We start from the raw sequence: 16,583 nt of genomic DNA on the forward strand, positions 1-16,583 counted from the left end.
TTGAATTGCAAAAGGATTCTCCCCCTAGAGCTACAGAAAGGAATGCATACCTTCTGACATCTGCCAGTACCCAGTGAGACCCATTTAGGGCTTCTGACTTGCAGAACTGTAAGATACTAAGTTTGTGTAATTTTAAGCCACTATGTTTGTGGTAATTTGTTACAGCAGCCAAGCAAACTAATTTTTTTCAGATGCCTCTATCACTGAAATTGCATTAATAATAAAAGTTAGCCGAAATCGGTTTGGCTCAGTGGATGGAGCGTCGGCCTGCGGACTGAGGGGTCCTAGGTTCGATTCCGGTCAAGGGCATGTACCTTGGTTGTGGGCACGTCTCCAGTAGGGGGTGTGCAGGAGGCAGCTGATCGATGTTTCTCTCTCATCGATGTTTCTGGCTCTCTGTCCCTCTCACTTTCTCTGTAAAAAATCAATAAAATATATTTTAAAAAAAATAATAAAAGTTAAAATTTTCAGACTTTTCTTAAGGTATGTTTATGTATCCACGCACTCATTCATTCATTCATTCATTTTCAGGAGGTAATCCGCAGCAGCCAGCTTGACACTTTAAGAAGCAGCCAGGAAATGGGAAGAAATGAACAGGAAGCTTCCAAAGCACACAAAATGGATGTTCTTGGAACAGAAACGGTAACTACTTAGAAAGACATCACTTTCCAAACAGTTTTCAGAACTGTGTGGAAATTTTTACCTTGCTGTAAGCAATTTCTTTACTTGTCCTTTATGTATTTAATATCAATTCACATCAGTGTTTCCTTTCCCATTTTGGAGTTGACAATCTTTGAAAAAATGAAACAAGCACCCTAAATATATGAGTGCACTTTATGTGTCAATCCATATATGTTCTGTTAGAGCATGAGACCATGCATTAAAATATGAGGTAAAAGCATTTAACATCTCTCAATGTGCACTAAAGTCTTGGATGAAAATCACTGTGAAATAATAAATACATGTGCAGTACTGAAATCATTGACTTCTTTAAAATAATTATTTATTTAAAATTTGTTTTAAACACAGGTCTCTCATCTTGAAAAGCACACTGAGGAAATAAACCAAGCTTCCCAGTTACATCAATATGTTCAAGAAACAGGTCAGAGTCTGGTATTATTTGACCCAAATATTCCTTTCTTCTATTCATATGTCTGTGTTTGAATGGAGGACTTCCAAAACACAATCCTCTCACTATGCAAAGTTGACAACTGTGACTCATCATCCCAAAGGGAACAGGGTAGTATTTCTGTGTATAATTACGTTCTACCTGTGGTGATAGATGCAATAAGCTTCTAAAATAGTTCATTGCTCATCAACCTATGATGTATTCCTCCTAAAAGCCTGGTGATAATCTTACCACCTCTGAATTGCTATTTTGCCTCAGGGAACTACAATAAAACTTGATGTTCATCAAGTTCCTTGAGAACAGCTATGTTATCTAGATTGTATTACTTTTAATAACAGATTTAAGCATGCTTAAGGCCACTTCTCCAACCTACAGATATGAGATTAAACTAAAGACAAATCTGTGCAAGTTTGCATAAAATGTGTACTGTTTGTCTTGCCTATACAAGGGGAATGGGGAGCTTTGTTGTCCTGAAGAGCTAAAAGGGAAGATTTAAGCCAACTGTTACTGAAATGTTACTTGACTATATCTGTATTTTGCTTTTTCTTAAGGAAGTTGGTCTTCTTTTTGTGTTCTTCTCCTGCTCTTTTCTTGGTTTATAACTTTTGCATTTTTTCTTAAATATAAAAGTAAAACATGCTTGCAGAAAATTTAGGAAAAAAAAATATATATATAATTAAAATAAATAACAGTTTCATTACTTGTGACTTCCCATTCAGAGATAACCACCACTATTTTTTGTCTATTTCGTGACCTATGAACCTTGAATCTTTTTACTTAACTTATATTGTGAGAAGTTTCCCATAGAACTATAATTTCTTCTCAAATATTGTGTTTATAGTTACATAATATCTTTGGTGCTCTTTCCTACTTGTAGTCATAGACACACCTGAGGATGAAGAAATTCCAAAGGTTTCAACTAAGTTTTTAAAAGAGCAATTTGAAAAGTCTGCTCAGGAAAAGGTCCTTTGTTCTGACAAAGAAGCAACCCCAGCCAAGCAAATTAAGGTAAGACAGTTTTTCTACATATTAAGTATGAAACTAGATGTAAATTCATAGCCTTTTCAAATTATTGAATGTTTGAGATGGTTTTTCAACAATAAAAATATTCTGAACATTGCTTATTCTGTCCCATAGGAGAATATTATTCTACTACTTGAGGAAAGCAGTAGAGTTAGAACTTTCCTCGCTAGAGAAAATAGGGGAGGAAAAAATCATGTATGCTCTAAACTTTAATAACTAATATTAGATAAAATAATAAAGTCACATTTAAATGCCAGATACCTAAACAAAGAAAACAACCAACAAAAGAAGTACTTTAAGACTTTTTTGTTTCCTTCTAGATTACTCTGCATAGCACATTAAGTAAAGGAGGAAAAATAACCAAGATTATATGTATATGTTAAACTGAGTCACTGATGTATCAAATGGGAAATATTGATATGGGAAATATCAAATTCAAATGTGCAAATAGTGTATAGGAAAGGCAGTAATGAATACTGAATATTGCTCCTAAGTAGGTTTCTAAATGGAGTGTGTCCCCTGTTGTTCCCAATGGAAGTTTCAAAGCAGATGGACAGGTGAAGAGCAGTGCCCAGTTTCCCCCATTCTACCCATATTTATAAGATTTGATTTTCTCTCCCTTAAAGATTGAAAGTGAATATGAAGAGATTTTAAAGCCATCACCAACTGTGGGTACCTCTTCCACTTTTTGCACTTTAACCAGCCAGAGGAAGGAAGCATTAACCACAAGATATAGTGACCACAGTGCCACTTCCTCAACTCAGGCACAAGTTCATGCCAGTCCTTCGGAAAAGACAGAAGAATTTCCTCCTCCCCCACCTGATATACTTCAAACACCATTAGAGATGACAGCATTTTCCCAGTCCCCTGAATTGCCCAGTCCTCCTAAAATGCCACCAGTCCCCAAAGAATTATATTCCAAGCAAAGAAATTTGTACGAATTAAACCGTTTATATAAACACATCCATCCTGAGTTAAGAAAAAACTTAGAAAAAGATTATATCAGTGAGGTTTCTGAAATTGTTTCTAGTCAAGCGAACACAGGGAGCTCAATTTCAGCAGATGTACAACAAGCCCGGTATGTTTTTGAAAATACAAATGACAGGTCTCAAAACACTCTTAACTCAGAAAGAGAACGCATGGAGTGGGATGAAATTCTGAAAGGAGAGGTGCAGTCCATAAGATGGGTCTTTGAGAATCAGCCATTAGACTCTATCAACACTGGCTCTCCAGATGAAGATAACGTCTCCAAGGGCATTGCTGATCAAGAAATCATTGCTGGTGGTGATGTGAAATATACCACATGGATGTTTGAAACCCAACCCATAGATACACTGGGGGATCATTCTTCTAGCATTGAAGAAGATGCTGAAAGAATTCCCGAGCTAGCCAGAGGAGACGTCCGCACAGCCCGGTGGATGTTTGAAACACAGCCGTTAGACTCAATGAATAAAATGCATCAAAGTCTCGAGGAATCAGTGATGACTGCCGTAACAGACATAACTGGGGGAGATGTCAAGACTGTGAGATACATGTTTGAAACTCAACATCTGGATCAACTTGGGCAGCTTCATTCAATGGATGAGGTTCACCTCCTGCAACTCAGGTCTGAGCTCAAAGAAATTAAGGGAAATGTTAAGAGAAGTATAAAATGTTTTGAAACTCAACCATTATATGTTATTAGAGATGGTTTAGGTCAAATGCTAGAAATTAAAACTGTTCACAGAGAAGATGTTGAAAAGGGCGATGTGAGAACAGCACGTTGGATGTTTGAAACACAGCCCTTGGACACAATTAACAAGGATATCACTGAAATTAAAATCGTCAGAGGAATATCCATGGAAGAAAATGTCAAAGGTGGGGTGAGTAGGGCAAAGTGGTTATTTGAGACTCAACCTTTGGAGAAAATCAAAGAAGAGTCAGAAGAGGTCATCGCTGAAAAGGAAACAATAGTAGGTACAGATGTCTCCAGAAAGTGTTGGATGTTTGAAACACAGCCATTAGACATTTTAAATGAAGTTCCTGATGCAGGTCCTGTAAGATCTGAAGAGAAAATAGGGGGTGATGTACAAACTACTAAGCACCTATTTGAAACACTTCCAATAGAGGCTTTAAAAGACAGCCCTGATGTAGGAAAACTTCAAAAAATCACTGCCTCTCAAGAAGAAAAGGGGGATGTTAGGCACCAAAAATGGATTTTTGAAACCCAACCTCTGGAAGAAATTAGAGAAGACAAAAAAGAATACATACAGACAGTGAAACTTGAAGAAGTTGAAAGAGGAGATGTAAGAAATTGTACACATATCTTTGAATCAAACAATTTAATTAAATTTGATGCATCCCATAAAATAGAGGTGGAGGGAGTCACAAGAGGTGCTGTAGAGTTAAATAAATCACTCTTTGAAACAACACCCCTTTACGCCATTCAAGATCACCTTGGCAAATATCATCAGGTCAAGACAGTCCAGCAAGAAGAAATCCTAAGAGGTGATGTAAGAAGCTGCAGGTGGCTTTTTGAAACACGGCCCATTGACCAATTTGATGAAAGCATTCACAAATTTCAGATAATTAGAGGAATATCTGCTCAAGAAATACAAAATGGAAATGTGAAATCTGCTAAATGGCTGTTTGAAACCCAACCTCTTGATTCAATTAAATATTTTAGTAATATGGAAGAATTAGAAAGTAAAACTGAGCAAGCTACAGATATTGTTAAAGGGGATGTCAAAACCTGTAAATGGCTTTTTGAAACCCAGCCCATGGAGTCTCTTTATGAAAAAGTTTCATTAGTGACTGGCAGTGAAGAAATTCTTAAGGGAGATGTCAAAGCCTGCACTTGGCTCTTTGAAACCCAGCCACTTGATGCCATAAAAGATGACTCTGAAGCAACAGCCAAATTGCAAACTATAAAACAGGAGGAGATCCAAGGTGGGGATGTTCATACAGCACGTTTTCTTTTTGAGACAGAAAATTTGGACAGCATACAAGGAGAAGAAGGAAAGGAAATCAAGGCTGTGCAACTGGACATCCAAGCTGGGGATGTCTCTAGCATGCGGCATAAATTTGAAAATCAGTCCTTAGATTCTATAAGTTCCAGTTCAGAGGAAGTTTTGAAAAAGATCAAAATGCTAAAGACTGAAGACATTCAGAAAGGCAATGTTTTAAATTGTAGGTGGCTTTTTGAAAACCAACCCATTGATAGGATCAAAGAAGGCCAAGAAGATGATGAATTAGTTAAGACAGTGACAGACATACAAGGTGGGGATGTAAGAAAGGGGTGCTTTATCTTTGAGACTTTTTCTTTAGATGAGATTAAAGAAGAATCTGACTCTATCAGCACCAAAGAATCAATTACTGAAGAAGTAATAAAAGGTGATGTAAAAAGCTACAGAATGCTCTTTGAAACCCAGCCACTCTATGCAATTCAAGACCAGGAAGGGCATTATCATGAAGTGACAACAGTTAAAAAGGAAGAGGTAATCCACGGAGATGTACGAGGGACAAGGTGGCTTTTTGAAACAAAACCATTAGACTCCATTAATGAATCAGAGACTGTGTATCTTATTAAATCTGTCACACAAGAAGATATTCAGAAAGGAGAGGTTAGCTCTGTCAGATACAGATTTGAAACGCAGCCACTAGATCAGATTTCAGCAGAGCCACGTGATCTTGTGCCCACTGTAGACCATGTTCAAGGTGGGGATGTAAAGACAAGTAAACAATTTTTTGAGTCTGAAAATCTTAATAAGAATGCTTATATAAGAACAGTAAGTGTCAATGAAATACAAAAGGGCAATGTTAAAACATCTACTTGGCTATTTGAAACCCACACTATAGATGAGCTGAGAGGAGAAGGGTCAGAATATGAAAATATCAAAACAGTCACTCAGCAAGATGTGCAGAGAGGCGATGTTAAGCAGGCAGTGTGGCTTTTTGAGAACCAGACTTTGGATTCTATTAAGGAAACAGATGAAAGTGTCACAAAAATCACCAAGGAAGAAATCCCTCCTTCTGATGTCAAGACAACTACATGGCTGTTTGAAACTACACCCCTTCATGAATTTAATGAAAATGGGGTACAAAAGGTGGAAATTATTGGCAAAAGCATTAAAGAAACCTTAGAAGAACTCTATTCTCAAAAAGTTATAGAGGCTCCTGGAATCATCATTGAAGCTGATGAAGTTGGGGATGTACGAATGGCGAAATATAAGCTGATGAATCAAACATCTCCTGAGATACAGAAAGAAGAAGTTATCAGGGTTGATCTTAGAAAAATAATGCTGGGCTTACTTTCCAAAAGAGACTATACGCAAAGAGAGATTGTGGTTAGTGAAGAAGAGAAGGGAAATGTTAATTTGACCAAAACTCAGTTATTAAACAGGTCAACAGAATGTCATGCTGAAAAAGAAGAGATAGTGAGTGGTGATGTGCAACAAGCAATAAAAAACCTATTCTCTGAGGAAAGATCTGTAAAGAAAGGCATTTTAATTCAGGAAGATGAAAGAGGAGATATTAATATGACCATCTATTGTCTTCTTCATGAAAATGCTGGTGATACAATTGAGCGTGAAGAGGTAATAGGGGGTGATGTCAAACGTACCACTCATAATTTGCTATCTTCCATATCAAACTATAAAACATCTGAAAAGGCGAAAATCGATGCCTCTGAGAGGGGAAATGTTCAGTTTTTCACAACATGCATAGAAACTGGTGCTTTGGATTATCTCAAACAACTCCAGCTAGGGTCAGATGAAACAGTAACAGCTGGGACACAAGAGACAGAGGAAGAAATAATTGGTGGTGATGTAGAGGGCACAAAACTGTTACTAAATAAAAGGCAGTCTCAGGTTGAACGTACTGTTAATGAAACTGATATCATTCCAGGAGATGTGCAAAATACAGTGAAAGTTTTCATGACAGAGCCTCCTAGTACAGCTTGTAAAGCACCCAAAGAAGAAATTGTAAAAGGTGATTTGAAATCAACCCTAAGTTCCCTCAGCCAGGCCATAAATCAGAAAACAGTGGCTAAAACAGAAGAGATTCTAAAAGGCGACATGCTGGCCACACTCAAGTCACTGAAGGAATTAAGCCAACCATATAAGGAATCTAAACAGGCCAATGCCATCCCTGATGACTTTGAGAAAGCTATGGAATGCCTTGAAAAGACTGCAAACACAAGGACAGAAATCCTGAAAAAGGAGCTTCTCCGAGATGAGCTTGAAAGCTCATTAAGAAATCTGAAAGAAGCACAAAGAGCTTTCAAAGAGGTAAATAAAAAAGGTGCAGTCAAAGAAGGTGTGCAAGCTGCGATGGTAGAATCCTCACAAGAGCAGAACACAGAGATGCATCAGATGGCTGTCCAGACAGACAGAAAATATGTTCTTCAGCCAAGACCAGGACCATTGGAGCCAGTAGCCAGGTGGCCAGGGGGTACAGACACTCTCAGCCAAACTACAGGTAAATCTTGTCACGGGAATTTAATAGAAGAAAGAACTGAGGTTGATCTTCCAAAAGCCCCTAAAGGCACTGTAAAGATTGTCGTAGACCGTGAACAAAACAATGATGCTCTTGAGAAAAGCCTTAGAAAACTATCTAATTCACACCACAAGGCTATTAAAAATGTGTTGGAATCAGGCGACAAAATGGGTAGATGGACTGATATGACAACAGAGCAGCATCTTAGAGATGAACATATAAGCAGACAATTGACTTCAACTGTGTCAGTTAAGGAAAATCTAAAAACTAAGGAATCAGAGACAGTGAACAAGCAGAAGAAGGATGATGTCTTTAACTCTACCCAATCTATTGCTAAAGCAGTTGGAAAGCAACAGACTCAAACTTGCAAACTGAGGAATGAGCACCAGAAGACTGAGTCTTTCCCTGTAAAGAGCTCTAAAAATATAGAAAACAGTAAAATATCTATAAATACACAAAGCTCTACTCGTAGTCCAACCCAGGGTCCAGTCAACAAGATGGTTGGAGAAACTGGTGAAGTTTCAGGGGACTTTCAGAAGCAAACCTTATTAAGTCAAGAGATGAAATATTGTAACAAAGATAGAAAGAAAAAGGATGTGAACCCTCAGCCAATGTGGCAGACTTTGCCTGTGGATCAAGACAGATCAGATATAACGGAAGTCAAAGTCTTCCCAAAAAGCCACAATAAATTTAAGGCAACTGACAAAGAGCAGGAGACTGATGTTTATCTGAACAGCCAGGACTTTCTAATGAAGACAAATACTTCCACAGACTTAAAAAAGGCAATGGAAATGTCCTTTAATCAAATCAACTTGAACCCTGAAAATAATGTCAAAGAAAGTGAGTGCCCTCTTCCACCTCCTTCTCCACCTCCTCCTCCGCCTTCCAACGCATCATCTGAAATAGAATTTCCTCTTCCTCCTCCACCGCCTTTAATGATGTTGCCTGAAAAAAACGGGTTTCCTCCCTCACTGTCCACAGAGAAGTTAAAGGCTGAATTTGAAAATTTCCCAGGCCTCCCTCTTCCTCCACCACCAGAAGATGAGAAAGCTGAAAGAGAGTATCAGTCAATGTTTCTACCACCTCCGCCTCCTCCAACTCCATCTCTAAACCCAGCACATCTCCTTTCCTCCTCTGTTCAAGGAGAGCACAGTGGTGCATTCGTACAATATTCCCAAGAAGACGCCTCAAGGGCTCAGCAAACTCATTCTCAAGCTAAAATCACAACAGCAAAATCGGGAAAACGCCTGCCACCTCCCACATTACCAAAACCCAAACTCCCCAAGCACTTAGAGGACAAAATGTTTCATGGTTCCCCAAGAACTGAACTGAAAAATTCCCTGACAGATATGGAATGTAAAATCACTCCCTCAAAGGATCAGAAAACAGTGACTAGCAATGAACAAACAGAGACGAAGCAGAACATATCTAGGAAAAGTCTTTCTGAAAGAAAACAATTATCTATGGACTCTACAAAGTCTCTCTCACAGACAATTTCAGAAACTTTACCACCCAAGGAAAAACAAGGAAAAACACCTCTCGTCAAATCTCATTCATTTCCTGCGGGTTCAGGACAACAAAGTCCAAAACCTTATATGAGAAAATTCAAGACACCTTTAATGGTCGCTGAGGAAAAATATAGACAACAAAGGGAAGAGCTTGAAAAACAGAAACAGGAGAGTTTTTGCTACAACATAGTCAAATCAGAATGCCCGAGCCAAAACGTATCAGCGTTGGAAAAGCAAGTGCTGTTACAAAAAACGCATGAGGCAGTTCCCCTCCCTGAAATGGATTCGGGGGTCACTGTGGCCCAACCCCACGCCGACTCTCAAGTACGAGGAGTGTGTCCGGATAACAAGCTTCCCACACCAGCAGTACCAGCTGCCACCGATAGGCCCCCACATGTTCTAGCAGCCTCCGAAGACAAAGGTGCCATGAAAAAGGAGGATTTACAGAGCTCCAGGGACATGCGACTATCTCAGTCAGCTTGTGACATTCAACAGAGTTGCCAAGAAGGTAGTACACAGCAAACACAGCAGAAGTATCTGGGGCAGTTGCACTTGCCCCAAAGCAAACCAGCTTCCCCAAGTTTCAAAGTTAGAACCATCAAGCTCCCAACTCTAGATCAGAAATTACATGAGACAGACCACAGCTACGAAAGCCGTAAAAAGCATTCTGAAGTTGATGTGCAAACCATTACCAAACAACAGTATCAGGAAACCGAGGAAACAGAAGCAAGCACTGAATATAGTAATAAGCAATCCGTGGCTGAAAAATATCAGCAATTGCCTAAGAAGGAAAAAAGAGTAACAATACAATTGCCTGCAGAACTCTCAGGGAAAGGCCGTGAAAGTAAGCTCACCATAGTTCATGGGAAGCAAAGAGACTTTAGAGAATCTGAGAGGGGAACACTTCTAGAAAGTGAAGGAACCATTCAGGGCCCACCGGCCATTAGTCCAAAAGAAGAGAGACTAATAGTTGAAAGCAAACAAGAACATTTAAATAAGTCGGCACAGAAGGTAGTCAAGCAAAAGGTTACAGAGGCTCATATTGATTCACAGACTGAGAATTTTCAGCAAACACAAATACAGAGCTCTGAAAGTCAAGTTGAACATAAAAAATCGCCCCAGCCCTACAGTAATCTTCAGGAAGAAAAATGGCTTGGAGTCAAGGGCATACAACAGAAACAAGTCTTTTCTAATACTAAAGATTCAAAGCGAGAGATTACACAAAACAAATCTTTATTTTCCTCTGGGAAAGAATCCCAGAAGGATAATGGAAAATGTGCTATAAATATATTGGAATTTTTGAGAAAACGTGAAGAACTACAACAGATTTTGTCTAGGATAAAACAGTTTGAAGCAGAACCAGATACAAATGGCCTTAAAACATTTCAGACACTGTTACATATTATTCCGGTATGGCTGTTAAGTGAAGAAAAAAGAGAGTACGGAGCTCGCATTACTGTGGAGAAAAACATAGAGAAAATCAAAGAAGAAATAACGCATATTAAAACCCAAGCAGAGGACATGCTTGTGTCTTGCGAAAATATAATTCAAACAGCCATGACATCCTCTCAAGCAGGAAAGCAGAGAAATAAACGCACTGCGCTTAAGGAAACATTATCCCAAGTGCCTCGTGTTAATGCCAACTCTGATAAAAACACTGAGCCGGAAGAGAATGCCACTGTCGAAAAAACACAGCACCTCCAAATAGAAACCCGCTCTGCAGCGACTACTCATAATCTTATGAAGGCCCATCAGAAAATTAAATTGGAGGACAGCAAGATTGCCCCTCCCTCCTTAAAAACACGCGCACCATCGCCAACTTTTATCACAATCGAGTCCACCGCCCGGCGAACAGAAACCTCTACGAAGGATGAGCGTTCTCAGTCCCCCGAAAAGGAGAGGTGTGCTGAGCCATCACCGAGAACGCCTGTGTCACACCCATCTAGCATTCACAGTGCGACTGCCTCCCCTTCTCCACCCAGGAGTCGCTCCGAGCAACTTGTCAAACTCAAAGACACCACTGCCAAGTTAGCCCGGGGGGCCATCCCCTGCTCCCCCGGAACCCCGGTTCCGATTGTAGAGAAGAGGTCCGAGGTCATCCCCTCTCCTGCAACCCTTCGCCGGCAGATTAAGATAGAAACTCGTGGGAGGGACTCGCCGACGATAACCATACCGATCAGTGTGAATCCTGTGGAGAGGGGCTCCTTCCGAGAAGCCCAAGAGGAAGTGAGGAAAGTGGAGGAAAGGGCGACTTACCTTCTCCAAGAGGGAGTGGGTGCCGCCCAGGGCGTGGTGCCGGACACGGAGAGTTTTGACTCGGTGGAAATCATCCGCAGGGTGGAGGGGCCTCGCCTGGCGGAGCGCACGCAGAGGTACCAGGCGGCCCACCGGCCCGTGCCCAGTGCTGGGCCGTTTGTGCAGGACCCCGACGGTGACATCAGCAGGTGGTTCCGGGGACTGGAGGATGGCCCAGTCTTTGAGGCCAAGTCAAATACCAGAGTTTATGTCAATGGAGAAGCAAGCCGTAATGAAAAGCAAGAAAGCCGTACGTTTCGGAAGGAGGAATTTGGATTGACATCTTTAGAAAACTCGGGTTTCCCTGGCTTTTCCATTCCTGGGGGGCCGCCCAGGGCCCACGCTGAAGCGAGGCCTCCAGGGGAGCTCTTCTCCGGGGTGGAAGCCTTCGAGAGCCGCGTTGTTGGGTCCAAGAGGACAGTGTCTCCATCGCTCGCCTCCGAAGCTGGCCAGTCGGGCTTTAACTTCAAGCACGCTCCGCCCACCTACGAAGATGTCATCGCTGGCCATATTTTGGACATTTCTGATTCGCCTACCGATTTAAGGCGGAATTTTCAACAGACCTGGCAGGAGAGTGAAAGAGTCTTTGAAAGCGTGGGATATGCGACCTCAGATGCTGAGATGAGAACCGCCTTCCAGGAGGACTCTGCCTTCCTCAGTGGTAAATGAGCTTGCAGACCGTGAAGTAAGATTAACCCGTTTAAAGGCACGTGCCCCAGAGCTAAAGTGATTTGCAGCTAAAAGTAACCAAGTGCGTGGGAGTAACCAAACTATATAACCTAAGACTAACAGCTCTCCCTTGTCGCCAATGTCCTCTTTACAATGCTTGCTTTACTACTTTCTCCTTACAAAAGCATCTACTATGATTCGTCTGCACTGTGTGAAAATAACAAATACTGTCACCTATATAGATTATTGAGACTTATATTTGTCAAGGTAAATAAGGGTTTGGATAAAGCAGCAGATATAATAATTGTAATTGTGATAGTATAAATGATTATATATAACTATATACTCATTAATAATTGTTCACCCATGTGACATTGTTAATATTCCTTATTAAAAGTTATTATTTTATCCACTTATTTAAGATAATAGTAGGTAATATCCCTTGACCTACTATTGATGTATTTTTAACTGCCAGACTTTAAGTGGTGTTTGCGTTTGAATTCAATACAGCCTGGTAATAATCCAAGAAACACTTTATACTCATCATATGCGCTTTAAGGATTTCATTGATTGGTATTTTGAAAAAAAGTGTAGGTATGGAATTAGAACTTTTATATTATTTAATCATTGTTATTGAGTTGAAAGGAGTTAACTTTCTCTAATGCCACTGGGTGTGTGTTTTTAACCTATACCGTATTTTTTTCCACCTTTGGTAAACCCCAAATGATAGCTCAGTTGGCCTCACTCGCAAATGGGCCTGGACAATACATTTTTAAAATTTGATTATATTTGGAAGGAAGAAGATTTCAATGTACTAAGAACTTAGTACATTTTTTAAAAAATTGATTTTAGAAAAAAAGGAAGAGAGAGAGAAATCAATTGTGAGAAATATCAATAGGTGGTGACTGATGATCAGAACCCGCAACTTAGGTATGTGCCCTGATGGGAATCGAACTACAGCCTTTTGGTGTATGTGATGATTCTCCAATCAAGTGATCCATCTGGACAGGGCAAAACTTAGTACATTTTTTAACATCAGAGAACAGCTCATTTATTCATATTTCCCTATATTTTACAATTAATGAGGCTTCACAAGAAAAGGATTTGACATAATTAATGTGCATCGTTAGTGTAGCCCATTCTTTTAGACAGATTGAAAGAAAGAGCAAGCTTAAAAATAAAAATTGCTGAAACTAATAATTATGCCTCTATCTTATTTGCAACATATGTGTCTAGTGTATCAGGTTAATATGATTGTGTAATATGCTTGCTTCTAGCATAATTAAGCAATTAATTTCAAATTCTCAGTTTATTAGGAAGGTAAAAACATATACAATGCACACACACACACAAAAAATGATATTAAATATAGAATTGTGTCCCCCTACTGCAACCAAATAAACAAATGAGAACTTTCAGTAGCCCAGAATTGAGCCTCAAAGCCAGAAAGCATATATATGCTATCCCCCCAAAATGTACACACACGTTAACAGCTGACAGCTGTTAAATGAAAATGAAGTGTATTTTAATAAGCACTTCCTTTATAAGTATCCAAAGGGTGTAATTTGGGGGACACCCTGTCTATTTATTTGCATTAAAAAAACTTGAGCATTATGTGCTTTTCCATACGACTAATATGAAAGCTTAGCTATTCTCACTGGATCATTGTGAGGATCAAAGCAATGCCAAGGTGAGAGTTCTGTGTCAGTTTTGAACCACTAGGCAAACACTGGTTAGTAATATAACCACTATTATTCATAGGCGCCAGCGATCCCATGAGGGCAGCAGCATGGGACGATAGATACTGCCAAGCAAGGGAAGAGGCAGGGAGGCTATAAAAGGCAGCCATGCAAATCCAAAAAGCCCTAAAATATAAAGCCATTTAGCTTGAGTACAAATGGCCTTAAACATTTCAATGTAATCAGGAATCTCATTGGATTAAAGTTAAGAATTGCTGTGAAGGAGTCAACACTAAGCCATCAAGAAAATATTTAAACAAATACAGTGCCCTCAGCTTAAAAAAAAAAAAAAAAAGGATAAGTACGTATTTTTGAAAAAAATCTCTGCAGAATGCTTTAAAAAATAAAGCTTTGAACCAAGTGAGAAGTAAACCTTTATATACGTGGAAAGTTCAGTTCTCTAGAAGGATAAGTGCTCTCGGGACTTCCCGTGGCTCAGTTGACTATATATTCTTTTTAATGTATTACAGTTAGTGAACATGTTTTGCTCATCTATACATCCTTAAATAATAAAAGTCAACGTGTACAATGTATAAAATAGTGGAGACACTGGAGTAAGGTTGTAACAGCGTCTCAGACCCAATGTTAGATGGGCTTGTGTCCAGAGAGGCAAGATCAGGACAATAGAGCTTCTACTTTAACTGCATGGCCAGTTAGCATGCGGCTGCTGTTGGTTTTGTTCTTACGACGTGATTGACAATAGCACTAAATAAGCTTTTGTTAATTTTTATTTTCAGAAACTGCTACTCCAAGACAAGGAAACATGTATACTTTGTCAAAAGACAGTTTATCCGATGGAGTGCCTCACAGCCGACAAGCAGAGTTTTCATAAGTCCTGCTTCCGATGCCACCACTGCAACAGTAAACTGAGGTAAACGTTGTGTGGTCTGTGATACAAATATCCAGCAGCCTGCAGTGTACTTACAACATCACGTCCCTAGGAAAATGTACATTTTTCCAGATCTTGCTGCCATTAGTTATCACATAATCACAAAAGGGATGTGTCACGTTCCTTTATGCTTTGCTCAGGTTGGCTGTGACCATCTTCCTTTTGAAATTTTGCTTTCCCAATCAAATAAAGAAGGGTTCTTTTGTGTGGATGTGGAGATCATATAGATAAGGAAAATTAAGAGTTACTGTGCAGCCCTGACCCGTTTGGCTCAGTGGATAGAGCATCGGCCTGCGGACTGAAGGGTCCCAGGTTTGATTCCAGTAAAGGGCATGTACCTTGGTTGCGGTCACATCCCCAGGAGCGGGTGTGCAGGAGGCAGCTGATCGATGTTTCTCTTTCATTGATGTTTCTAATTCTGTCCCTCTCCCTTCCTCTCTATAAAAAATCAATAAAATATATTAAAAAAAGAGTTACTGTGCAAATCGGGACTTTTAAGTTACTATTTTAGTCTAAAGACGCTAGATCAGGAATCAGCAAACGTTTCCTGTAAAGGGCTAGATAGCAGATATTTTCAACGGTCCAGGTCATGCTGTTTATGTTGTTACTTAACTTCCAATGGAATGGGAAAGCAGCCACAGATAACTAAACAAACAGGTGTGTCTATAAACTAGTGGACCTAGCTGTATTCCAATAGAACTTCATATACTGAAACAGGTGGTGGGAACTGGAGTTTACCTCTGCCTGTGCTATTCCATGTAAGAGGAAAGAAAATAATTTAGAATAACATCAATGTAAAGTCAGATAAATACTCTGTATATTCTCTGGTGAAACAGAAGATTTTACCAGCACAGTTATAAATGTACTCGTTTTCCAAAACTCTTGAAGTAAGTGCATTGAAATGAATGTGGCATTTGGTGTGGCAATAGTCTGAAATACTGAAATGTAATTATTTTCTCAATACAATGTGCATCTTTCAGACTGTATCCTTGCTGACTTTAATCAACAATGCAAATACTCCTCTTTGCAACATTTTTCCCCTTTGTTTCCATGACACCAGAGTATAATGGTTTTCCTCTTACCTTTGAGTGTTCCTTCTCAGAATCCTATGTGGGTGAATCTTTCTTTGTCCATTCTCCAGATATTAGAGTTTCTTAAAGTTCTGTGATAGGCATTTATTCTTTCTCACTATTTATATTCTTTCTTGTTTATCACATCCACATTCATAATTTAAATCATCATCCATGTGGCAATAACTCTGAAATCTGTGCCACTAGCTTAGCACTCTCTTCTGTGTATCAGACATTTATATCTAAATAACTAGTATATCGCTCTAATTAGATTTCTCATAAGTGTAGCAAATTCAGTATGCCCCAATTATCTTCTCTCCACCAAAATTGTTTCCTTGACTTCATGGTCTGTATGCTACTCTCTCAATAAATAGCATTAATATTAACTCAATGGCTGAAAAATGAAGTTACATTTGACTCCTTTCGCTCCTTCATTCCTTACACCCAAGCAATGACCAAGTCCTGTAATTTCTGTCCTTCTTGAGCTCTATACACTTTGCTCCATCTCCCCGGACTAGGTATCTTTCAAGCAAGTATCATCTCTCACCTGTACTAATGTAACAGCCTTTCTAGCAAGTCTGCCACCCTGCTTCCATAATATCTCACTACAATCACCACCACCACAACCTACACAATGCCATGCTTAATGCAAACGATCATTCTAAAATGTAAATCTGAGGTCATTTTTATGAAGTTCTCTATTTAAAACATAAAATGGCTTCCTCTATCAAAAATTTAACATCTTAATGTGAATTAAAAGACACTTAAGGATCATGCCCCTGCTGC

General features: G+C 39.5%; 1 protein-coding gene across 2 annotated transcripts in view; it reads left to right on the plus strand.

Moving 5' to 3' along the window:
* Positions 1–16,583, plus strand: part of XIRP2 (xin actin binding repeat containing 2) — a 47,851-nt gene that overhangs the window by 23,433 nt on the left and 7,835 nt on the right. The window contains exons 3-7 of one of the 2 annotated variants that reach the window (XM_015565750.1): positions 532–642; positions 1,030–1,102; positions 2,007–2,137; positions 2,779–12,091; positions 14,576–14,709. In XM_015565750.1, coding sequence (XP_015421236.1) covers positions 532–642; positions 1,030–1,102; positions 2,007–2,137; positions 2,779–12,091; positions 14,576–14,670 — 9,723 coding nt within the window. In that variant the 3' untranslated portion in view covers positions 14,671–14,709. The remainder of the gene's footprint in view (positions 1–531; positions 643–1,029; positions 1,103–2,006; positions 2,138–2,778; positions 12,092–14,575; positions 14,710–16,583) is intronic. The other variant, XM_015565751.1, reaches the window with a different exon arrangement.

This window comes from Myotis davidii, unplaced genomic scaffold (genome assembly GCF_000327345.1).
Source record: "Myotis davidii unplaced genomic scaffold, ASM32734v1 scaffold59, whole genome shotgun sequence".
Taxonomy (NCBI): domain Eukaryota; kingdom Metazoa; phylum Chordata; class Mammalia; order Chiroptera; family Vespertilionidae; genus Myotis; species Myotis davidii.